This window comes from Nannobrachium achirus (genome assembly GCF_963921795.1).
Source record: "Nannobrachium achirus genome assembly, chromosome: 21".
NCBI lineage: Eukaryota > Metazoa > Chordata > Actinopteri > Myctophiformes > Myctophidae > Nannobrachium > Nannobrachium achirus.
The window spans coordinates 15,359,312-15,386,087 of record NC_137828.1 but is presented as its reverse complement, the minus strand read 5'-3'; the positions used below and the strand labels follow the sequence as shown (position 1 = coordinate 15,386,087).

The window sequence follows — 26,776 nt, the reverse complement described above, 5'->3', positions numbered from 1 at the left end:
ACGAAGAAAAAGTCCTGCTGCTGACAACATGATGCTTTATTTACTAGTTAGACTACTTTTTAGATTTTGATTATTATTATGACAAAACACTTCTGTCATAATCAATTTCGGCCGCGATGCGACGCATTTTGCACTCGGAACAAAATGGAATGAAGCAAAACACGGCGCTCACAAACAAGGGGAAAGAGAGGCGCTTCTCTGTGAAAACAATAACAAATAGAACATAATTAAGCGGCGATAAAGATAACTATATCGATAATTAACAACAACTGCCGTCCTGTTGTCCTGCTGTTGACAACATGACGCTTTATTTACTATAGTTACTTTTTAGATTTTGATTATTGGTCTATTATAAAACACTAAAGTCATAGGCTAATCAATTTCGGCCGCGATGCGCACTGCATGATGCCATCACCCTCTTTAGTTGATCATTTGTTTTTGAAACGATATTTTTACCCGGTGGGAATGACACTATAAAATAGCCATGTTGTCATTTTACTGCTATTACAGCACACATTTGTTATTTTCTATTGTGCTGTGATCAATTGCATGTCTATAATGTAAAACTCACTGTGTGCGCTGTGTGGTCTGGGACAGTGGGACAGAGGAGGGAGAGCGGGGAGGCGGGGGCAGGCGGGGGTGGGGGTTAGTTGGAGCGGTATGGTAAAAGGAGGCAAGCGGTTCCTCGGGGGGCCCCCAGCTAAAAGATTTATAGTTAGGAACCAAATGGATGTGTCTGTAACTTTGAAAGTGTACAGATGAAACCAAATGGACCCGTTCCATTTGTACACTATCAAAGTTATAGAGGTCCGCAGTCTAATGTACCACTGTTTCCTGTTGGGATTGGCACATTTCACCCAGGTTTTTTCATCTCACTCACGTCACTTTGTCTGCTGACCCCACTCAGCAACGAAATAAACAGAAAATAAACAAAAATAAGAAATATTCCCAGGAGGCAAGCAGTGATCACCCCATGATGTGCACTGCAATGTAGTTTCAAATGCACAACATTGCAGGCGCTTTTTGAGAGTGAAACAATAAGACACGTGTGACATGTGTGATCTGGGCAGCTTGCCCCAGGAAATATATCAAGCTCAATAGGCAACGACGCTATGTCAAACTAGGAATTAAATTAAAATGTCTGAGAACAACTGTTTATTACTTAATGTTCCAGATTGCTTAATCCTTTTTGTCAATTGTTACGTTTTCCATCTGTAAACGGCTTCAGAAGATTGAAGCCGTCTTTAACTCCTATAGTTAAAGACAGCAACAAGAAAATCCTTAAATAATGAATAGTGCAATAAAATACTGTTTCAATCTAAATTAAGCCATTTAGGCCTAGAATTATTGAATGCTTTAACCAGTGAAAAATAGCAGATATACAAGCTCACAGCGCGGCACCGAGTGCCGCGCTGCGAGCTTGTAGATCTTCTATTTTTGAAAAAGTCGTGAAAATGTGTTCAAATCTTTGAATTATGTATTTTCAAAGTGAAAGTTTGTAACTCAAATTTTGCTTCTGGGTGGTCCCTGGAACTAAATATTTTGAGATGGGGGTCCGTGGCCAAATACATATCAGTTTGGGGGTCCTTCACCTGAAAAGGTTTGAGAACCACTGACATAGTAGTCTCTCAAGAACAGACTAACTGAGCTCCAGTTAAGTGAAAAGGACCTTTTCTATGACGATGGCTGGCCAGATTGCTGACATAGAATTATAGGTTTTTCAAAAACTCTTAGAAGGATTCAAAAGACACTTATAGAATCGGGTCAAAATTCTAATTTTCACGATTTTTCAAAAATAGCAGATCTACAAGCTCGCAGCGCGGCACTCGGTGCCGCGCTGTGAGCTTGTATATCTGCTATTTTTCAATAGTTAAAGCATCAAATAATGATCTAAATGGGTTAAATAAATAAATAGAAGAATTCAATGGGAGCAGGGTAGCAGGATGCCATAAAGGTGTCACCTGTTTGCACTCCCTACGGCACTCTGCTGAGATGGCCAGCTCACAGCAGCCTAGCCCCACCCATCCATCCGACTTCCTGGACACTCCTGGGGGAGGAAATCAAACAACCAAAATAAGCATTTTCTTAATTCTTCTTTTTTTTTTTTTTTTTTTTTTTTTTTCTTTTTTTGTCTGTGCCCTGTTTTTACCTAGTTTTTAATTTGACCCTTTAGTTTAGCCTGGTTGGGTCACATCGTGTGTAATTGTTTGGTTGCCTTTGCTGTGAAAGCGTACTTGACCTCACCCATACCAAAAGTAGTGAACGTAGCATTACCAACATGGCAGGCACGTGCACACATAGACAACAAAGGGGGCTTGAGCCCCTGCCCCTTTATCCATCTGTAAAAAGTGCCCTCTCCAGACCATGAATGCAGTTTTTACTATGGAGAAAGAAATGCAAATGCCCTCTTTCCATGTCATACCTGAAGGCAGCATTCAAGAGAATTGCCTTGTCCAAACTCTCCTGAACTTGAATGCAGCATCTTATGTTGAAAGAATTGCCCTCTCTGTGTAGAAATCCATGCCGTTACACCACATCTCCAGTATTGACTTGAGCCGACCTCCAAGCTCACAACGTGCCGCAGCGCGACGCGTCGTGAGCTTGGAGGTCTGCTATTTGCGATATTTTCACCAAAAGGTCCTTTTAGAAATGTCAGCCGCTGCCTCTCTTACATTCTCTGCATGTCCCTGCAACATGGGGTCACATGGCCAAATACATATCAATCTGGGGGTCCTTGACTTGAAAGTTTGAGAACCACTGTGCTATTTATTATACATAAACAAAGTTGATTATTTTCATTCTCAGTCAGCACACAGTCTCAACAACGTGTCAGTTTGAGACGTACATTGAAGGCAGGCTTTTGGTTGTATTCCACTTGTCTAACACTTAAAGCCCGACTAAATTCCAATCCTAAACCCGCGATGTGCCGTGAACATGTAGATCTGCTATTTTAAGCGATAGCGTAGGAATTAAAGTATACCCTACTTTCAGTATGACTTAGGAAAAACATATTCCCACAAGGGAGTGGAATGAATCAAAGGATCTATTTAACAAAAGTCGAGAGCTCTCGGAGACTGCCTCATGCAAAGGCATGTGTTCCCTTTATACGCGACAAGAGAACACAAATAGATGGAGGCTTAGGCCTAGGCCAGACGAAGCTGGATATTTCATATATCCCGGTTTTTCAGATAGGTGGTCCCCAGACCTCCACTAGGGGGAAAAGCACACACACAGTAAAGTCTTCAGAGATATCCGGGTTCCATGCCTACACGGAATAAGTGACACGGATCACTTATTTATCCGGTTTCTAAAATATCCAGTTTCGCGGCCGAAATATCCAGCTTTGTGTGGCTGCAAGCCCCAATTGCACAAAGAAATGTCTAATTTCAGAAATATCCAGCTCTGTGTAGCCGGCACCTTAGTTGGTGGACAGATCCATACATGGCCATGCTAGATTTACAAATAGTTGTTCTGACAGCACTTTCCGTGGAACTTACTGTACCCCAGCCTCGATGACCTTGCAGGATTAAGACCGTCTTCTAAATGCCTAAATTGTAAATAATAAATTGACAAACTACCGAACAGGTGAGAACGTGGTTTGCTTATAGACCTGCATAAGTGCACCATGACCTCTTTAGTAAAGAACTCATAGGAGGCCTAACTAAGATCACGGTACAGTGAACAGCGTAGTATCATAATCTGCCGTGACAGCCGTACAATGGAGTATATACAGTAGATCATTCTTAACCCATTTAGAACGGGTACACGTTATTGTGTATCATTATTTTATGCTTTAACTATTGAAAAAAATAGCAGATATACAAGCTCACAGATTTCTATGTCAGCATTCTGGCCAGCCATCGTCAAAGAAAAGGTCTGTATCACTGAACTGGATCTCAGTTAGTCTGTTCTTGAGAGACTACTATGTCAGTGGTTCTCAAACCTTTTCATGTGAAGGACCCCCAAAATGATCTGTATTTGGCCACGGACCCCCCCCATCTCAAAATATTTAGTTCCAGGGACCCCCCAGAAGCAAAATTTGAGTTACAAACGTTCGCTTTGAAAACACATAATATTCAAAGATCTGCACACATTTTCACGACTTTTTTCAAAAAATAGCAGATCTACAAGCTCCCAGCGCTCGGTGCCGCGCTGTGAGCTTGTATATCTGCTATTTTTCACTGGTTAAAGCATTCAATAACTCTAGGCCTAAATGGGTTTTAAAGGAGTGGAGGTTTGTCGGCAGGGCACACAGCCACGTCGACTGATCCTCGACCAGACCTCCTCCCCTTACATCTGGATGCTGTTAGCCCTCTGACAGGTGGATTTAGCCCCGGCGCAGATAGCGGAGGTTATGGCTCTTTGAAGCGCCGGGGCTGAGAGAGACAGTTTACAAAAGCCGAGATGGAGCCCCCGCCTCCCCCGCCCCCCCGCCCCCGGGCTGGGAGTGCAGCTTTTTACGTACAGCGTAGCACTTCCACCACTGCACCAGTGGCGTCAGTTCAGCAAAAGTTAGGGTATGGCAAAGATGGGAGACCTCATGGAAAAGAGGCATTACATTTTGTATAACACATTTAGTTCTATTGTGAAAATAGCAGATCTACATGCTATTGTGAGCATGTAGATTGGCTATTTTCACAATGTCTGAAGAAAACGGGTTTTGTCAGTTTTTTTACACAGGTTTGGGCTGGATACGGCAGCCTGGAATGGCTTTTCAAGTGCAGCTAAACTTAGCATGTTAGGAATTGTGCCACAATTAACAATAATGCATTGCACCTGTGCAGCTGACCTGCGGAACCTGGTAATAAACCATTTTGTTAAGCTGGGGAGAATACAAGTGTGGAGAATATAATTATAATACCTTGTTAAAGTGACCATTATGTTAAATTTTGCATTTGTAGTTATTTTACTGTAACATAATAACCAGCGCAGATAGACAAAGAGACATTCATGGATTTATAAAGTAACTTTTATTTCCCCCCCCTGGACCCAGCGTATGGCAGTTGCATACCCCTGCCATACCCAATTGACGCCCCTGCGGCCTGCGCTGCACATTCTTCTCTCCTTTGAATTACAGTACGGCTCTCTCATCTCTCCAGGTTAACGAATGGGTTAATTCGGAGGAATCAAAGGGGAGGTTTCCGCGCCGCGCCGCACTGATATTTTCCCATAGTCTTGTTCACGGACATCAGGGACGTGCAGAGAATGTTAGAGGGGCAGGGGCTGACATTTCTAAAAGGGCCTTTTGGTGAAAATGTCGAAAATAGCAGGCCTCCAAGCTCCGGCTAGGAGGTCGGCTATTTTCGGTGCTTGATACCACATATTCAGCTTAAAAAAGGCAATACTGGAGATGTGGCGTAATGGCATGGATTTATACACAGTGAGGGCAATTCTTTCAACATAAGATGCTGCATTCAAGTTCAGGAGAGTTTGGACAAGGCAATTCTCTTGAATGCTGCCTTCAGGTATGGCATGGAAAGAGGGCATTTGCATTTTTTTCACCACAGTGGGAAAAAAACTGCATTCATGGTCTGGAGAGGGCACTTTTTACAGACAGGTAAAAGGGCAGGGGCTCAAGCCCCCTTTGATGTCTATGTGTGCACGTGCCTGACGGACGTTGAGAAAAGGGCGGTGGCGTTGTATTCTGCACCCCTCGGCATGGACACATTGCGGGATGACTCAAAACTGGAGGAGGCAAATTCCGTAATACGTCCGTAACGTATTCTGTCATCCTTTTACCGCCATGTCTGTCCAGACTCGCATGGCAGGGGTATTCAACAAAATTAGGCAGGGGGCCACAATTTGTAAAAGCAATCATTAATAAACGTACAAACAGTAATTCACATTAAAAAGTAGAAGGGAAAAGGCCTCTAATCGATAAAGTGCACAGTTCATCAGGGGGATTCAAAGGCTTGTGAAAATAAGAGTGTTTTAAGCCTGGTTTTAAAGGATTCGACAGAAGGGGCAGACCTAACAGTGAGGGGAACGCTGGGGCCAGCGACAGCGAAGGACGCGGTCCCCCCTGAGTATCTTATTAGATCAGTGGTTCTCAACCTGTGGGTCAGGACCCCCGGGGGGGGGGGGGGGGGGGGGGGGGGTCCCCAAGATGATTAACTTAATGTGCAAAATTGTTTTCTCACTCAACAGTAAACAAACCAACATAACGTTTAAGTGTATAGACAATTTAATGACTTTTTAATGCCCTTTTAACGCCGAATTGTCAAATAGAGGCAGCAATTGTGAAAATAGCAGATCTACATGCTCACAACGCCTCGCTGCGAGGCGTTGTGAGCTTGTAGATCGGCTATTTTCACAATAGAACCGTGTAATACAAAATGTAATGCCTCAACTCTTGGCTGGGGGTCCCCAGTTAAAAATTATGATTATTTGGGGGGTTCGCGGCCTGAAAAGGTTGAGAACCACTGTATTAGATGACGGGACGGGACATGGGGTTTGACAAAGGCGGAGAGGTTGCTACGGTCATTCTTGATCTGGACTGGGGTGGACCGAAGCACTAGCTAATTTAATTGGAGAACGTTTTGTGCCCTCCAACATCTGATGTCAGCAAGGCAGTTATTTAGGTTGGCTAATGGCTTATAATGCTTCATACTGCATTCATTCCTTTTGATGTTTGATTGGATATTTGTGCCAGTCCTTTATAATGCACAGGCTTTGATTTGGATATTGAGAAATAGGAGGTAGCCATTTCAGTGCTCTGTGCACAGGTGTCTTTGTTAGAAGATAATTGGAGGCCAAGGGAAGTATTTACGTGATCGTATGAAGGAGACGTTTGAGTATCCGGCTGATAATGCACAAGCGTAGACAAATAGCCTACTTGCTTTATGCAAATACAGCATATTTATTATTATTTGGAATAATAACAAATACTGTCCATAATAGGCCTAACAAACATATAACAACTTGAGAAAATATCTGCTTCCATTAGGACAGATTAATAGTGAAAGGACCACCACTCATCGAGGTGCTGCATGCCTGAAGGTCTATGACCAAAAGCTTGCACTTTATTTAACTGAAAATAAAGAACATGATTTTGCACACTTTTGAGTGTGCGGAGGCTCCCTTAAATCTTTCATTAGGACAGATTTAAAATAAACTTGGCATTCAATCACTAAACCTCAGCATCCCTATTCTAAGGGGATATTCACCAAAAGTAGCAGATTTAAAAGCTCATTACAAGATGCTACAAGAGCTTGTAGATCGGCTATTTTTGGTGAAGAGAGTTGGTGTATAAATATAACTCAAGTACAGTGCAACTCAGGGGTGTTTTACAAAGCAAGCATGAGGCATTAGAGGGTCTGAATTGGTTTAACTGAAGTAATATTGATACATTCTAAATATTATCAAAGTATTCTGAGGCACCCTGGACTGGTGTTATTGGGCACCCTAGTTCACTATGAGAAACCCAGCTGTTATGATGTAGAGTGTACTAGAGACACTGATGGCTCGTTGGAGATGTGTGGCACACAAGCCATAGTCAGCCAGACTTGCTGGATTTCAGCCGGATTTGGGCCATAACAGGGCCCAAACCTGTTTGCTATGTGGGTTCTCTGGCCGTTGTTGCAAGCATTTGGTGGTCACTGTTAGCGTGTTGGTGCGGGGGTCTGGGGAGGCAGGGAGCACTGTATAATAAAGGACGTCGTAGGCTACTATGTGCTCGTGTACAAGTTGGAGCGCTCCTGTTCTTGGGAGCGTGTGTGTGTGTGTCTGGGGCTCGCGCTGTCTGCAGATGTGCCATTTCAACACTTCGGCATTTGATGCGCGCGCATCAATGTCTCATACATAGAGTTATGGGGTCTCATACTATGACTAGCCCTGCTGCTAGCCGTATCACACACTGACTGACTGATGTCAGCGCATTCGCTTCCTCACTCTCTATACTGCGGAGCGCAACGAGGCTCAAACATCAGCTGCGTTAATGGCACGTTAAAAAAATTAACGGCATTAAAAGGATTGTGAGTTAACTAGTTAATAGCGCGCTAAATTCGACAGGTATACTTTGAATATATGTATTTTAAAAGCGAACGTTTGTAACTCAAATTTAGCTTCTGGGTGGTCCCTGGAACTAAATATTTTGAGATGCAGGTCCGTGGCCATCATTTTGGGGGTCCTTCACATGAAAAGGTTTGAGAACCACTGACATAGCAGTCTCTCAAGAATAGACTAACTGAGCTCCAGTTATGTGAAAAGGACCTTTTCTTTGACGATGGCTGGCCAGATTGCTGACATAGAAACATAGGTTTTTCAAAAAAACCTTAGAAGGATCAAAAGACACTTATAGAATCGGGTCAAAATTCAAATTTTCACGATTTTTCAAAAATAGCAGATCTACAAGCTCGCAGTGAGCTTGTATATCTGCTGTTTTTCAATAGTTAAAGCATAAAATAATGATACGCAATAATGTGTACCCGTTCTGAATGGGTTTTAAGGTGCATTTCAATAATAGTGGAGAGCCAGACCATCATTCAGCCCAGGGGTGAGGATGGATGAATCATACTCTGTCAAACCTACAAGTGGATGGGGATGTAAAAGATGGAACACGGAGACTATTGATTGATTTGAAAGTCCCACAATCCTCCCTTATTGGTTGGTTAACCATTAATCCATTTAGAACGGGTAGACATTATAGTGTATTATTGTCTCCACCAGCCGAAGGCATGGGGGAGAATATGTTTTCCTCTCCGTCCGTGCGTCCGTCCGTCCGTCCGTGCGTCCGTGCGTCCGTGCGTCCTCGCAGTTTGTGAGCGCCAAATCTCAGTCTCCGTTGGCCCGGTCGCTGCCAAAGTGAGCACACACATTCCCTGGATGCCAATCTAGAACCTCTGCCCTAAATTTTTCAAATGGGCCTTTTCTAGCGCCAACTAGTGGCCGATGTTTGTGCACTACTCTTACAGATTTTGTCCAAAAATCCTACAAATCGGTAGGCAATATCTCGACAGTCATGTGATCGACACGGATCTGTCCGATTTTGCATATTCCATCCTGATTGGCTAAGATTGGCTTCCAAAGTTTGTGGGATTGAGCCGTTTTGAACAAAATGCCTCAAATCACAAACGCAAAGTGCAATTATCATGAAATCGCGCACACACGTTCCCACTAGGCCGAGGAAGAAATGCCACTTAATTTTTTTTTAATCAGCCTCATGGTGGCGCTATAACAGCCCGATTTGTGGTTTTACCTATAACTCCACCGATCAGTTTCAAACTTTGTAAGCGCACTCCCTAGAGGCTAAGGATAAACCTTTGCCCTGCATTTTTCACATCAGCCTTTTATCGCGCCACCTTTGGGCCGACTTATGTAAAACACATTTTTGGATATTACTCCTTGAGATTTTATCCAAAAATCATGCAAATCGGTACACAGTATCTCTATAGTCATGTGATCAAGTCCGATCCGTCTGATATTTCATATTCCATCCTGATTGGCTAATATTAGCTTCCAAAGTTTGCAGGATTGCTCCGTTTTTGAACAAAATGCCTCAAATCATCAACGCAGCTTGCGATTACTGTGACATTTGCCACACATATTCCCACTAGGTCAAGGAACAAATGCTACCTTTTGAACATTGTCCTGTTATAGCGCCACCAGCAGGTAGACTTTAGCAAAACACATTTTTGGAACACAATGCTTGAAATCATGCATGCAGCGTCCGATTGCCATGAAAGATCTAAGGTGAAGAACATATGCCACCCTTTTTACATTGGCCTATTATACAGTAGCACCACCAGGACGCACGGCCTGGTGGAGACCTGTGCTCGGAAGAGCACTGCTTCTAGTTATTTTATGCTTTAACTATTGAAAAATAGCAGATATACAAGCTCACAGCGCGGCAGCACCGAGTGCCGCGCTGCGAGCTTGTAGATCTGCTATTTTTGAAAAAAAATCATGAAAATTTGAATTTTGACCAGATTCTATAAGTGTCTTTTGAATCCTTCTAAGATTTTTTGAAAAACCCTGTGTTTCCATGTCAGCAATCTGACCAGCCATCGTCAAAGAAAAGGTCCTTTTCACTCAACTGGAGCTCAGTTAGTCTGTTCTTGAGAGACCAGTGGTGCTCAAACCTTTTCATGTGAAGGACCCCCAAAATGATATGTATTTGGCCACGGACCCCCATCTCAAAATATTTAGTTCCAGGGACCACCCATAAGCAAGATTTGAGTTACAAACGTTCGCTTTGAAAATATATATGTTCAAAGATTTGCACACATTTTCACGACTTTTTCAAAAATAGCAGATCTACAAGCTTGTAGCGTGGCACTCGGTGCCGCGCTGTGAGCTTGTATATCTGCTATTTTTCAATAGTTAAAGCATCCAATAATTTTAGGCCTAAATGGGTTAAAGGAGAATTTGGGGGAAAAGAGTCTTTCCTATTTTTTTTAAAGTTATACCATGTAACTTTTTTTATAAAACAAATCTTAAAATTGTCCTAACTGTTAAATCGCTAAAGTTTTAGAACCCCCACTCCGTTAATTTCAGCTTCTAAAGCCTTCTCTTTATATGTTTTCTATGAGCCGTGAGGGGGGGAGAATTTTGCGTCAAAATGACGTCATCTGCATCATCTGGATACGTTGTGTATACGTTGGCCAATCATATCGCGGATCATAAACATATGGTACACTACCGGCCAATCACAGGCGTATCTACAGTATCATCAGGAAGTAGCTTCCCTCAGCTACAGTGTTTACCATGGTGAAGGATTCTTAACCTCTTAATCCCCAAATCCTGGCCAGAAAATTACGTTCTACCATGGTTCTACCCCTCCACGGATTAGTATCGTCGCGGTGGTTTGCGGCGCCGCTCCGGTGGTCCGCGGCGGTGGTCCGCGACGACTCCGGGCGAAAAACGTCCGAAAAAAGCAATACCGCTACTGACCACTAGTTTAGCAACTTACACAGTATAGCTTTAAGTATCTTTTTGGTCATCAAAGTGATGGTCCAGCAGTTGTTTTCTCAAAAGAAGCAATATATCTGGTTATTTATCTTGCTCGAAAGTGCATTTTTCACTACGTGCCTGTGGCATTTAATGCCTAGAGCTTGTAGCCATCGTTTGTTTACATCCAGCTCCGCCATTAAAGTAAAGCCTTTGAACTCCTGTTTATTTTGTGCTTTAACTATTGAAAAATAGCAGATATAAAAAAAATTAAAAAAGCCCCCCAAAAAATCTCAAAATACAGTTACAAATGTTCGCTAAAAAAATTAATCTATTCAAAGATTTGCACACATTTTTCAAAAATAGCAGATCTACAAGCTCGCAGTGCGGCACTGTGAGCTTGTGTATCTGCTATTTTTCAATAGCTGAAGTATAACATAATTAAGGCCCCTCCACCTACAGTATGGGCCCTAGTAACTCTTCCTCCTCCCCCCCCCCCCTTGTGACGCCCCTGCATAGTGGTGTTTGTGGACTTACCGGGCAAGGTAGAGTTGATGCACGTCCACAGCTCATTCTGTGAAGACAGGAGAACACAAAACAGAGCCCACGTTACATCTTCAATCCAATACAACCCCATCTGATTGTTCTAGTTGTATAGAATAGTTGTGTAGAACAGTGGTTCTCAAATTGTTTAATCCCAATCCCAATCCCAATCCCAATCCCGATTGTAGATCGGCTATTCTTTGGCAAAGACATTTGATAGAGAGTGAAAAAATAGACTGTACTATCAAGTACGTATAAGTACCTTTCACCAATTATAGAGGGTTTTTAAGTGGTACCGGATATGCAGCTTGGCAAATACATGGTGAATTGATCCCAGTGCATGACAGAGGACGATATCACGATAAATTAAATCTCCACGATATGATTATTGAGTGTTTTTTATCACGATAAACGTTAATATTGCTCATCGTCCCATCCCTAGACCAAAGGCAATCTTGTGGAAATAAAGTGAAAACGCTTACATTTCCCTTGACCTTTCCTACTGATGAAGGCAGTGTTGCCGGCTTGCCGCTGCTTTAATTCTTGCCATCATGAATTAGCCAAACCATTATTTTTTTTCCCCCAAAAGAGTGCCTTGGTCTCATCATGTTTCTTTGCGCTAATTAAAACGATCTGTCATTGAAAACATGAAGTCAAAGTGGATGAAAAGAAATAATGAAAAATCGGGGGCGGTGGGTGACATTCAGTGCGGACTCCTTCGGCACTAACAGATGAACCGAACATGAGATAGAAACAGGAGGTGTGTGTGTGTGTGTGTGTGTGTGTGTGTGTGTGTGTGTGTGTGTGTGTGTGTGTGTGTGTGTGTGTGTGTGTGTGTGTGTGTGCCAGGGGCGTCAATTGGGTATGGCAGGGGTATGCAGCTGCCATACCCTGGGTCCAGAGGGGAAAATAAAAGTTACTTTTAAATATAAATCCATGAACATCTCTTTGTCTATCTGTGCTGGTTATTATGTTGTTAAACTACAGTAAAATAACTACAAATGCAACATTTTACAAAATGGTCATTTTAACAAGGTGGTTGTATTCTCCCCATCTTGAAAAAATATATATATCCCAGGTTCCGCAGGTCAGCTGCACAGGTGCAATTCATTATTCCAGCCCATTATTCCAGCCCAAGAAACCGTAGAAACAGGGGAAAACATAAAATGTACTTCTTAAAATAAATGTATCATGCCTGTTGCTAAGGTATGGCAACATGACTGGTGTCTTGAGACACCAGTCATGTTGCCATACCTTAGCTTTTTCTGAACTGACGCCACTGGTGTGTGCGCGTGCGTGCGCGTGTGTGGCGCTTCAGGGCGCTCTCACAAGCCAGTGAGATCTCCCCACAGAACATTTGTGTGTGTGCGTGTGTGCGTTCAGAGAGAGAAAATAAAAGCACGATGATGAGAAGAAACAGGACAAACATGACACCGGCGCGCCTTCCCAGCACCTTCCCACACTCCTCATGCAGTCCTGTTGGATCAATGTTGTCAAACACACTCTCTGCTCACACACACACACATGAGGAGAGGGGGCAATGTGTGAGTGACGCACGCAGTGCACGTCCAGGAAGAAGCAAACAGAAGGACGAAAAGAGGTGGCATAGGGACAAGGAGGGCGACAGAGCAGTGGCGTCAGTTCAGAAAAAGCATTCGCGCGCGTGCAAGACACCAGTCATGTTGCCATACCTTAGCAACAGGCATGATACATTTATTTTAAGATGTACATTCTATTTTTCCCCCCGTTTCTACGGTTTCTTGGGCTGGATATGGCAGCCTGGAACGATTGTTCAAGTGCAGCTAAACTTGGCATGTTAGTAAACGTGCCACAATTAACAATAATGCATTGACCTGTGCAGCTGACCTGCGGAACCTGGGAATATACCATTTTGTCAAGATGGGGAAAATACAAGTGTGGAGAATATAATTATAATACCTTGTTAAAGTGACCATTTTGTACAATTTTGCATTTGTAGTTATTTTACTGTAATTTAACAACATAATAACCAGAACAGATATACAAAGAGACATTTATGGATTTATATTTAAAAGAAACTTTTATTTTCTCCCCCTGGACCCAGGGTATGGCAGCTGCATACCCCTGCCATACCCAATTGACGCCCCTGAGACAGAGAGAAAGAGAGAGATGGGGGGAGAGAGAGAGACGAGACACATAGAGAGACGGAGACAGAGAGAGATGCAAAGAAAGCAGTGGTGTAAAGCAGTGGTTCTCAACCTTTTCAGGCCGTGACCCCCAAAGTAATCATATTTTAACTGGGGACCCCCCACCCTGACGAGCACTAAGAGTTGAGGCATTACATTTTGTAAAACACGGTTCTATTGTGAAAATAGCAGATCTACATGCTCACAACGCCTCGCATTTGACCATTTGGGCAATGATTAATATGTCATTTTAGAGGTATTAAAAAGTCCTTAAATTCTCATGTGCATATACCCTCTATATACTTAAACCTTATGTTGGTTTGTTTACTGTTGAGAGATAAAACAATGTTGCACATTAAGCTAATCATCTGGGGACCCCCCAACATAATGTGGGGACCCCCCTGTGGGTCCCAACCCACAGGTTGAGAACCACTGGTGTAAAGTAACTAAGTACATTTAATCAAGTCCTATCTATACCCTTTTGGATTAGATTTTTTACTTTAATTGAGTATTCCCAATTTTCAAACTGCTACTTCTACATTTCAGAACCAAATATTGCACTTTTACTCTTTTAGTACTTTAAACTTTAGTTACTAGTTACTTACTGTCATTCAATGTTATATGAGATACTTAAATGGTTTCCTGTGAAAATAAGCTTAGTCTTTTCTAGGATCTCCTTTTAGTAGACCTTTTACCAGTGAACTGTACCGTCATGAAACTGTACCTTTCCTATGCAAACTCCTAATAAAGTTTTCAATCAATGAATCAAAACAAATTTAGATTATTATTACAAAATATGCATTAACCATTTCAGCCCTATATACTTTTAGGCCATTTGAAAATAGATGATCTAACAAGCTCACAATAATACATAAAACAGATGATCTAGCTCACAACGAGTCACGATGCTATTTTCAAAAGATTTTTTTTACATTTAAAAACTTGTAAAACAGGACATTCTGCATAATGAGTACTTATACATGTAAAATAATCATTTTGGCCATTGTCGGACGACTTTAGCATCCGTTTTTCAAGAAAAAGTTGACTATAGCTCCTCTAAGTAAGAAATGTTAGTACTTTTTCCACCACTGGAGAGAGAGAAATGCAAAGACAGAGAGTGAGAGTGGAAACTACATGACACAGCGTTACATAATGAAACAGAAATGCCAGATGAAACGAACCCGCCTTCACAGGACCATCAACTCACGCAAACTCGATACGTGCGTACGTCACTGTAAACTCTCCCCCGTGTCCCTTGGCCTCCGAAGAAAGGTTCCAGTCAGCGGGCGAGGAGTGTATCTTTACATGAGGCATAAACATGATTTGCGCTGCAAGGGGAGGAGGGGGAGACGTACTGCGTGACGGAGCACATGATGTTTTAGTGGAGCTACAAGTGCTGGCTCACCTTCTCCCTGTGTGTGTGTGTGTGTGTGTGTGTGTGTGTGTGTGTGTGTGTGTGTGTGTGTGTGTGTGTGTGTGTGTGTGTGTGTGTGTGTGTGTGAGTTTGTCTAGCTATACTTATGGGGGGACTAAACGCATGTTCACACAGTCACCTGCAGGGACCTCTGACAGTGTGGGGACAGACAAAATAGTAGGTCCCCACAACGGTTAAGGTTAGGTTTAGGGTTAGGGTTAGGCTTAGGTTTAGGGTTAGGGTTAGGGTTAGGGTTAAGGTTAGGGTTAGGGGTTAGGTTTAGGGATAGAGGTTAGGGTAAGGCCACAGGACTTGCATAAAAATGAATGGAAGTCTATGTAATGTCCTCACAAGTGATGTATATATATAGTGTGTGTGTGTGTGTGTGTGTGTGTGTGTGTGTGTGTGTGTGTGTGTGTGTGTGTGTGTGTGTGTGTGTGTGCGCGTGCGCGTGTGCGTGCGTGCGTGCGTGCGTGCGTGCGTGCGTGCGTGTGTTCGATCATACTGTGTATGATGATACCACTATTGTGCACGTATGCAGGTGTGTGTGTGTATATGAATTCACATGTGACGTACTACGTATGTGTGAATTCATATACACGTGTGTGTGTGCGCGCATATGCTGTCCCTTACAAGTGTGTTGGGTGTGTGTTGTGAGATCCGTTTCCTTATAAACTACAGGGCCACGTGTCTGTGTGTGTGTGTGTGTGTGTGTGTGTGTGTGTGTGTGTGTGTGTGTGTGTGTGTGTGTGTGTGTGTGTGTGTGTGTGTGTGAGCCCTTGTGTTTAAATCTCAGCCTAATTAATGTGTGTGTCGGCTGTAATGGCTGCTTAGAGACAACCAAATGACTAACAACACAGCCTCCCAGCATTCTAATTAGACAGGCAGAGGGTGTGTGAGCGTGTGTGTGTGTGTGTGTGTGTGTGTGTGTGTGTGTGTGTGTGTGTGTGTGTGTGTGTGTGTGCATGCGTGCGTGCGTGTGAGTATGTGTGTGCGTATGCATGTGGTCAGACTAGGTGCTATATACAGTATGCCATGGTGGTGAACTTCCTCCACCAAAAATAGAGTCAAGTACAGTTACATGTACAGCACATCATGACACTTAAAATGTGGTTTGATTTCCTTCATTCATCCGTGTCAGTGGATGTGTGCTGCCACGTGGCAGCGGCATGAGTGCGCGGGTAGCGCCCGCGGGCGCTCGGGTGGCGCAGTGCTAAAGTCCCTGCCCACCACCACGGAGGTTGTGGGTTCGAATCTACCATGGCGCATCCGACTTTGTCGGGCGCCAAAGCCAGTGGTCCTCAACCAGCGGTCCGGCGACCACCAGTGGTCCTTGAGGGGGTTCCAGGTGGTCCCCAGCTAAATGATGGAGAGTTGGTAACCAAATGGATCCCTTATAGATCTTTAGCTCTTGAGAGCGTAAAATTAAACCAAATGGACCCGACCCGTAAGAGTTAAATTACTGTTGAACGTCTGCATTACTTAATTAAAGAATTGTTATTTTGATCAACATTTACCTGTTATCTCTCCTGTGGTACCACATCAATACAGCATGGAATTGTGGACAAAATATATTCTAAGTCTTAGGTGCGAGAGGTTAAATCTCATCAAATAGTGGTCCGTGGCTCAAATGCCGAATAAATAATGGACCTTGACATGAAAAGGGTTAAAAACAACACAACTGGGTCTTGTTCGGGGGAAGGAAGCCAGGCGGGGAGGGTGATATTGGTTACTGTGCATACTCCTACAGGCTGGGGGCGTCACCTGTCAGCAGGGAGTGTTGGGCGGGAGGAGTAGGGCGAAAGCTCTATCCTCCCGGCAGGGGCTCCTCCATAGACTGTCGAAAAATATGGACGGTGGAAAGCCATTGGTTTCTATGCTGAGCAAATGAAGCTTTTTTTTTACCGTTGTATGGGTGCCGCCATCACTGTTTTAATGGTAACAGAGGAATGCTATTGGCTGCCAACGGTCACGTGCAACCGCAGGTATACATGGGACATTGTCTTGAGCTTGCCGAAAATAAAGCACACGAAGAAGAATCATCAAGCCTACGATCACAAGCCCCTCCTACAGCATACCCTGCTGTAACATCAAATATAACATAAATTGGACCATATTTTCACAAAACGCAAATCATGGTGATTGAAACGAGGCTTTAAACTAGCGAGAGGAACCATAACGTATTTATGACAATGTTTATTAAGGTAAGAAAACCAACAAATAATTGGCTACTCTAAAATAAAACATAATAAATCAAGAAATAAAAGAAAGCTCCACTGATCATATAGATCCGGCACAAACATGGGGATGAATTGATTCTACTGTTGTGCCACAAAATGTGGAATTCTGTACCACCAGCCATCAAAAATTAAAGTGCAACTCCCCGTTTACTTGTTCAAAGCCACCATAAAAGAGCACCTGCAATTTACTATTATTACCCCCACAAAAAAGCTACTTAAAAGTATACTACTGTACGTTAGTTCCATTGATCCAAGCTAGAATACACAATGGGTTGATTGATCATTATTGCGACCAAAGGTCGCAGTATACCATGAGAAATGTCGGAGCTTGTCCGTCAGTACAGGAAGTGAGCTTGTCCGTCTTTCAGTCAGTACAGGAACTGATGTCATGTGACATCACCTCATAATCAAAGATCAAACCAAATATATTTAATTAATGAAGATAGCTCATCCTCATTGGATCCACTAGAGTGCGACATGGTACACAAAGCCTACAAATAGACTCCTAAGTGGGCGCCGGCTCTGACGGCAAATCTCGCGCACGTCCTGTTTACTAGTGCTATAGATCCCGCGAGATTGTGTTGCTGGGACAGCTAAAGAGCAATAATAAAGTTGATTTTCTCAGTTGTTGTGTCGCTGAAAAAAGCCACTTTAGTATGACAATTTTGTTAATATTATGTGGCTTGTGATGATCTGGTCCAATATTTAGTTCAGTGACTATAGCTTCTGAACTATTAGTTTGCTCTGTGTTCACGTTAGCTCTCCCATTGTAAATGAATAGACTCCAAACATGCTTCCGCCTCCTAAAAAGGTATCTACCTACGTCACACAGAAACGGGAAGTATGGGTCTAATGCACCCTCTTGCTATTAGTCTCGCGTGGCCAGACTGTTGCCTCCGCGATTTGGTCAAATGCTCCCGGCATACAGTCTGGCAAACCGGGGAAGAAACGATGAGTGCGAGATGAAGCGGAAGTGAAGCCCCCACGTCACTTCCGTTTCAGTCTCACATCACACATATTTATCATTATATAAATAAAAATCATATAAGCATGTTTAGCTTGCTGCTTAGCAGAAATGACATTTTAAAATATATTTTATTGAACGGTAACGTCCGTTCCCGATACTCGCCGTTAGGGAGCTGCTGTTCCATGTGGTGTTAGCTGTATTGTGTACAGTATACCTTTATTGTGATATAGCTAACCGGATGTATCCGACCGGATGTATACACACTAGAGCCTAGCTCACGGGCATAACAAGTCACGCTATATTGGAGCCACACTGGTCTATAATAAAGTAACCCGCATTGCTCTACGAACCGTCTGGTTATTATACGCTTAACACGACATGGTGTCAGAACGTGGGCAGCGGTGAAGAGCAAGTTTTGAGCTGAAAGGAGAGTTTCAAAAAGTTAACATCTGCGAGCGGCGAGATGTCTGACAACGAAGGCGGCGACGGCGTTGCTGTAGCACCGGCCCAACAACCTCCACAGCTAGCGGCTAATGCTAACGTTCCTCCGAGCGCTACGTTTTCCATCCAACCACCTGAAGCATTCGATTTTGCTAAACCCCAGGACTGGGAGCGGTGGATTCGCAGGTTTGAGAGATTCAGACTGGCCAGCAACCTCCATCTGAGCACAGATGCTAACCAGGTGAACACACTGATCTACTGTATGGGGGATGAAGCAGACGACATCCTGCGTGGTCAAGATTTATCCGACCAACAGAGACAGCAGTACACTGCGGTAAAAGCCTCATTTGAAGCGTACTTTGTGCCCAGAAAGAACGTGATATATGAGAGGGCTAGATTCAATCAGAGAGTGCAGCAACCTAATGAAGCTGTGGATGTTTTCATTACTGCATTATATGCCCTATCAGAAAACTGCAAATACGGTGCACTCCACGACGAGTTAATAAGAGACCGCATTGTAGTGGGTCTGCGAGACACCAAGCTATCTGAGAGGATGCAGTTGGATGCAGAATTGACTCTAGAAAAAGCAGTCAACATGGCCAGACAGTCCGAAGTGATTAAAAGGCAGCAAACAGACCTCAGAGGAGGGCCCAGAGTGGACATTGATGCTGTAACAAAGGGCAGAAGACCAAAGCCGTTTACACCCAAGTCCCCTCATCAACCAAAGTACCCATCAACAAAGCCACAGACATCAACTGATCGCCAGTCAACATGCTACAGATGTGGAAAGTCCCCTGGCCATGCTAAAGCACAATGCCCAGCCAGAGAGGTGACATGTCATTCCTGTGGAAAGAGAGGCCATTACAGTAAAGTATGCAAATCTACTAAAACAGTGCATGTGGTAGAGACAGAAAGTAATGATAACACTCCCTTGTTCCTAGGCTCAGTAGATGCAGGCTTAGACCCATGGTTTGCTGATTTAACTATAAGAAACCATAAGGTCAGATTTAAGATCGACACAGGAGCTGATGTCTCAGTGATGCCAGCTCAGACCTATTATGCCATTGCTGAGAGCAATACACAGTTAGCCAAGCCTGACAGGCCACTATTTGGTCCAGGCCGCATGCCTCTATCTGTTCTAGGCAGGTACAGAGAGTCACTATGCAAAGGAGAGCAGGTCATATAGGAAGATGTTTATGTTGTCAATGACTTAAATGTAGCCTTGTTAAGCAGACCAGCAAGTGTAAAGCTTAAACTAGTCTACAGAGCAGACAGCATAGACAAGTCTGAAATGGAGGAGTCCTACCCAAAGTTATGTCAGGGTTTAGGAATGATGCAGCAGCCATACACTATTAAACTTAGTCCAGACGCCATTCCCTATTCCCTGCCCACACCAAGACGGGTCCCCATCCCGCTACTTGGCAAAGTGAAAGCAGAGCTCAAGAAAATGGAGGACGATGAAGTCATCTCCAGAGTGGAGGAGCCAACCGAATGGTGTTCGGGCATGGTTCCGGTGCCAACAAAGACTGGCTCAGTACGCATCTGCGTTGATCTGACCCGCCTCAACGAAGCAGTCTGCAGAGAAAAATACATACTGCCTTCAGTTGAGCAGACAATTGGATCTCTGGCAGGAGCTAGGATATTCAGCAAGCTGGATGCCAACAGAGGATTTTGGCAGATCCCATTATCCCCTGAGTCAGCACGGTACACTACGTTCATAACTCCCTTTGGGCGATTTTACTTTAACAGACTGCCCTTCGGCATAGCGTCAGCCCCAGAACATTTTCAGCGACGCATGTCAATGATTATCGACGGACTGCAAGGAGTTGTATGTCACATGGATGATATCCTCATCTGGGGGAGAGATCAACAGGAGCACGACGCCAGACTACACTCTGTCCTCCGCAAGCTTCAGGAAGCCGGAGTCACACTAAACATGGAGAAGTGTGAGCTCAGCAAGAGTGAAGTAAAGTTCCTGGGTCACATACTGTCAGCTGATGGTGTGCAGCCAGACCCAGACAAAGTGAAGGCGGTCATGTCAATGAAAGAGCCGTCCAACACAGGAGAAGTTCGCAGCTTCCTGGGAATGCTAAACCAGCTGGGAAAATACATTCCAGGTCTAGCTGAAAAGGACAAGCCGCTGAGAGACCTTCTCTCGAAGAAATATCAGTGGGTCTGGGGCTGTGCACAACAGAAAGCATTCGAACAGCTGAAAAATGATCTCACATCACCTCCAGTGTTGACACTTTACGACCCCAACAAAGAGCTGAAACTGTCAGCGGATGCTTCTTCATACGGACTAGGTGCTGTCCTCCTGCAGAAGGAGGGAGACGAGTGGAAACCAGTCGCGTACGCATCACGCTCCTTGACAGACACAGAACAGAGGTACGCCCAGGTGGAGAAGGAGGCGCTTGGATTAACATGGGGATGCGAGCGCTTTAGAGATTTCCTTATTGGGAGACATTTTGCCATGGAGACTGACCACAAGCCACTTGTCAGCCTGCTAGGTCACCAGGCACTAACTGAGCTTCCTCCCAGAATCCAGCGGTTTCGACTCAGACTCATGAGGTACAGTTACACTATTTCCCACACACCTGGCAAGGCTCTGTTCACAGCCGACACGCTCTCACGTTCGCCTGTCAGTCAAGTTTCAAGTGCAAAACAGACAGACAAGGACTTAATGGAAGACACAAACATCTATGTGGATGAGATTGTCAACAGCATGCCCGCCAGCTCAACATACATGACACAGCTGAGAGAACGACTGCAGGAAGACAGCGTTTGCTCAGAGGTCATGTCATACTGTCAGAATGTATGGCCTGACCGCAGCAAGCTCACAGGTCCAGTGAAAGCTTACTGGCCTGACCAAGACCTCCTTACAGTACATGAAGGACTACTGCTCAAGGGCTCCAGACTTGTTATGCCCGTTATACCAGCGATGCGCAACTCAGTCCTCGACGCTCTACACGAGGGACATCAGGGGATGACCAGGTGCCGGGAGCGGGCCAGAGAGACTGTATGGTGGCCGGGCTTGAGCAGCCAACTAAACGAGCTGGTGAGAAACTGCAAAACATGCATCAAAGAACGTGCCAATCCTGTGGAGCCACTGATGCCCAGCGAGCTCCCAGAGAGACCCTGGCAAAAAGTAGGTTCTGATTTATTCACACTTAACCAAGAGAACTACCTACTAGTAGTGGACTACTACTCTAGGTATGTAGAGATTGCCAAATTAACTCCCACACGATCACAGGATGTTATTGTGCATCTCAAATCAATATTCTCTAGGCATGGGGTGCCGGATTATTTTTTTTGTGACAATGGCCCACAGTACTCCTGTCAACAGTTCAAGGACTTTGCAGCAGCCTATGGGTTCACCCAAGTCACTAGTAGCCCTAGGTTCCCTCAGAGTAACGGAGAGGCGGAACGTCACGTCCAGAACGTGAAGAAACTGCTGAAAAAAGCTAAGGATCCGTACCTGGCTCTGTTGGCCTATAGAGCTACACCACTCGATAATGGCTACAGTCCTGCTCAACTCCTTATGGGCAGGAGACTGCGCACACCAGTGCCCCAGCATCCCTCTCTGCTCTCACCTGAGCTTCCAGACAGCACTGTCGTTGCAGCTAAAGAAAGGGAGAGGAGAGAAAAGGACACTGCAAATTTCAACCAAAGGCACCGTGTGAGAGATCTGAGTCAGCTCGCACCAGGTCAGCCAGTGTGGATTACAGATACAAAGTCTCATGGCACAGTGGTTTCCTCCCACACAGCTCCACGTTCCTACATCGTGGACGTCCCTTCAGGAACCATCAGGAGGAACAGACACCATCTTGTCCCCTTCCCAGAGACTGTTCCACGCTCGCCTCACACTCCAACGCCCAGCACACCTCCACAACCAGGTGGGCCTACACAGGGTTCTCCAGGACGCCCTGAGACACCGGGGTCACCAACAGAGACTCCCCGGGCTCACACACCAGTCCGTAGAGTCACGCACGGCCCTACCACAACTAGGTATGGCAGAGTGGTTGTGAAACCTCACAGACTGGACTTGTGAACTGGGGGTGGGGAGAAAGAAATGTGAAATTAATGTGAAAAAAAAGTGCAAAAGAAAGAAAAAGATGTAAAACAGTAATGTGCATGCTTATTGTTTATTGTTCTGATTTCTGATCTTCATATCTACAGTATGCCTCAAAGATATTGCCTGAAGTTGCTTATATTTGTTGTTTTTCTTGAAAAGGCTTAAGAGTGCATTGTTCTATTTTGAGTATATTGCTGGGTGAATTTTGCATGATAATTGTTGACATATTAAGAGTTCAAGTGATACAGTTTAAACTTCACTGTGTGTTCAGTTCTCTAGAAAGGGAGATGTGGTGTTAGCTGTATTGTGTACAGTATACCTTTATTGTGATATAGCTAACCGGATGTATCCGACCGGATGTATACACACTAGAGCCTAGCTCACGGGCATAACAAGTCACGCTATATTGGAGCCACACTGGTCTATAATAAAGTAACCCGCATTGCTCTACGAACCGTCTGGTTATTATACGCTTAACACGACATTCCAGACTCTATATAGCATTCAGAGATTGTGGAATAGTTGTCTGGCTACGCGAGACTATCTTGCTATCGCCCTCTTGGATCAAACCCTGGATATCCATACTGTCACTGTGACATCACTTCCTGTTCCACTTTCTGATCTCATCAATCCCAGGCCCTAACTGGCCCAAAAGCCTGCTTTACTCTGATTTACACCCTACTTTCCAAGGGCTCCCCAGCAAAATGTGTAAATACAGCATCGCAATCATTTTAAGCACTTTATATCCATTTCGTCGTTGTCGAGTGGAAACCTCGTATCTCCAAGTTTCAAATTTGTACGTTCTTTCGCAAAGTAAAGCCCTGCTTCACAAGGCCGTCGCACAAAAGTAGTGAAAACAGCAGATCTACAAGCACACAGCGCCTCACGGTGCGAGGCGTTGTGTGCTTGTAGATAGGCTGTTTTCACTGGTTTAAATCATTTTTAAAGTGATAAATGCAAAACCAACGGTTTTGGACATACACGGTTTTCACCCGACAACGACGATTTGTACGTTGGCTATTCCAAAAAAATAACAAATCTACGAGCTTGTACATCTGTATTTTTGGAGAAAAAAAAAACTCTAAACACAAATCTGAATTCTATTCCGGGGGTCCCTGGCTCAAAGCATTTTCAGACGTGGGTCCGCGGCCATATAAATCACTTCCTTCTGGTTCTTTGATCACAGCAGCAACCGATGATCAAAATCCATGAGCGTGACATTTCTCTCCTCTCCATTCAAATTAACCACAAAACAAAGACAGTTTTTGGCATATAATCCATTCCCACAGCATCATCTAGAACAGGATTCATAATGTACCGTAAGTATTTATGTATTTTAATTTATGACAATTCAAAATTCACACGTCCCACTGAAAACTTAGTAAAAGATTTTATTTGAGAAATAAATCCTGCTTTTTGCTTTGTCGCCAAGAAAGAACTGGTTGAGGCCACACATTCCTTCCATTACTGGATTATTGTGATCTGATTTGCATGCATGCCACTGCCAAATGTTTGAACTGGTTAGATCGTCGGTTCTCAAAGTTTAGGTCCGGGGACCCCCGGGGGTCCTTGAGGGGGCGCCAGTAGGGCTGTCGCAATTATTACATAATCTTCTAATCGCAATTATTTGAGGTAATCGCAATTATTTTGCATAATAATCGTCATAATCGTTTCCATGTTGAGAAATGTAGTTACAAACACTTTCAAAAAGTAGTGGAAATAGCAGATCTACAAGCTCACAACGTGTCGCGATGTGACGCGTTGTGAGCTTGTAGATCGGCTATTTCCACTATCAATGATATTTTTTAAGTATAAAATTGTCAAATATGTCAGTAATTTCTTTGTATATTTAAGTTATGTGTCATGATTGCCATGTGCAACTTCAAAGCCTAAAAGCCAAACAGAAATGTAATTGTCAATGACAAATATGCAATTAAATCGCTAATTGGTTCTAAATGGTTCTTGTAAATGGTTTTAGGATCAGCTCACACTCACCATAGACTCTGGACAATAGCTGGGCAGTCGCTGGAGGAGATGTTTGAGACGAGACTCACTCTTTATGGTGGAAAGCTGCGAGGGGAGACACAAACAAAGCATTTTATTCACTTACAGTGCGGTGAAATTGGAATCTCAAAACAAAGAAACGTGGATTTTGTTGTCACGTGGCAAAAGCAGATCTCTGAGTGCTATGTTACAAGAAATATGTTTTGATGCCCAACAATAGGTTGAAACCTTGTATGTCTGAAACGCCCGGGATTCGAACGCAGGTCTCCCGTATGGAAAGACAACATCTTAACCACTAGCCCAGGGGTCTTCAACAAGGGGTCCGGGACCTTTAGGGGGTCCTCAGAGTTACTACAGGGGGTCCTTCAAATCATTGTGTGATAGAAACCTTTTTCTCAGTTTTTATATTAACCACTTGAACCCTAGCGTCCATACTCTGAGAACTTTATCCAAAAATAGCCGATCTACAAGCTTGTAGATCTATTATTTTCGGCAAAGAGGTTTGGTGTAGAGGTAAAAAAGAGCAGACCTAAGTACTGAGTGAAAGGTCAAGTTTATTAAGTATTGACAGTTCAAGTGGTTAAATATCTGAAAACACAAATTGACATGAATCCAAAATACACTGATGATTGTGCTGTCAAACAATGAAACTATATGGAATCTATGAAAAGGTTGTGGAGGTCCCTGCTTCATCTCTCTCTCCACTAAGGGGTCCTTAGCCTGAAAACATCGAAGACCCCTGCACTAGCCTATAGGCTCTGAGCCACTAAACTGTTACTGCGGGATAAAAAATAACCTGTGTTCCAGTTATTATTTCTACCAAAAACTATTCTTTGCGCTACACTGTTGGACAAAGAAAACAGGGGCAGTTATTAAAAAAATCATAAAAAGTTAAGAAATATGGAGATGCAACATCTCTCCCTGACAGCGACGATATGCAAGTGTGAACTGTGTGTGTGTGTGTGTGTGTGTGTGTGTGTGTGTGTGTGTGTGTGTGTGTGTGTGTGTGTGTGTGTGTGTGTGTGTGTGTGTGTGTGTGTGTGTGTGCGTGCGCACAGCCAGCCAATTTCAAACCCTGATAAGAGAAGGAAACTGTTTAGCCTAGCGGTTATTCTCTCATTTAACCCTATGCACAGGAATATGTGGAGAGCATGGGAATTATGTCTCATCAACCCTCAGGCTGAAACACACGCACTTGCACACACACACGCACGCACACACACGCACGCACGCACGCACGAACGCACACACACACACACACACACACACACACACACACACACACACACACACACACACACACACACACACTCCGAAGGCGAGCGTCTGTGAGAATGGCTGCATTCCCAGCAGCCTGTGGTTGAAGTGTGGAGTCGTGAAAATGAATTGGCCGAGATTTACAGCTTCACACATTCTGTTACAAAACACACACACACAAGCGCACAAGCGCACACGCGCGCACACGCACGCGCAAACACACACACAAACAAACGTTGGTTTAACACATTTTGGTGACGCTGCATTATTTATCCCCCCAAACCCTGACCCTCACCATAAAACTTCAGTGAAATCGAATGGAGGAACAATGATTTTGTCCTCAAGTTGAGGCGCCGACCCTAATAAACCGGCTTCATGTCCAGCGGTTGTCCTCGCATTAGGCCTGTCACGATCATGAAACAAACTCGACGATTCATTGTCACACAAACACTTGTAATTGCTATTAATGATTTGATTGCGTTTTTGGCATTGGACATTGGAACATGATGAATCAAAACCGCATTTGTTTTTGCCTTTTAGGCTTTGTAAACAAAAATTGCACAGGGCAGATGTGACAAATAATTTGCGCTCGCGAAGTTTCCCAGCAGCAATCGGGAGCCGCATGATGTGTGGCCTTTTGTGCAAAACAGGCCACCCCCACAAACTTTGGAAGCCAATCATAGCTCTCCAAACAGCCCAAAATAAACTAATTAGGGTCCTGCTTAAAGGACAACTCCGCCCTAAATCACTTCTAGGCTAATTTTCCTACTTATTTTGATCCATAAA

At 44.0% G+C, this 26,776-nt stretch overlaps 1 protein-coding gene across 1 annotated transcript in view; it reads right to left on the bottom strand.

The window, feature by feature from the left end:
- reck (reversion-inducing-cysteine-rich protein with kazal motifs) overlaps window positions 1–26,776 on the bottom strand; it is a 224,212-nt gene that overhangs the window by 133,072 nt on the left and 64,364 nt on the right. The window contains exons 3-5 of the mRNA XM_080752182.1: window positions 24,725–24,799; window positions 11,425–11,461; window positions 1,962–2,047 (exon numbers count right to left, since the gene is read on the bottom strand). Coding sequence (XP_080608308.1) covers window positions 1,962–2,047; window positions 11,425–11,461; window positions 24,725–24,799 — 198 coding nt within the window. The remainder of the gene's footprint in view (window positions 1–1,961; window positions 2,048–11,424; window positions 11,462–24,724; window positions 24,800–26,776) is intronic.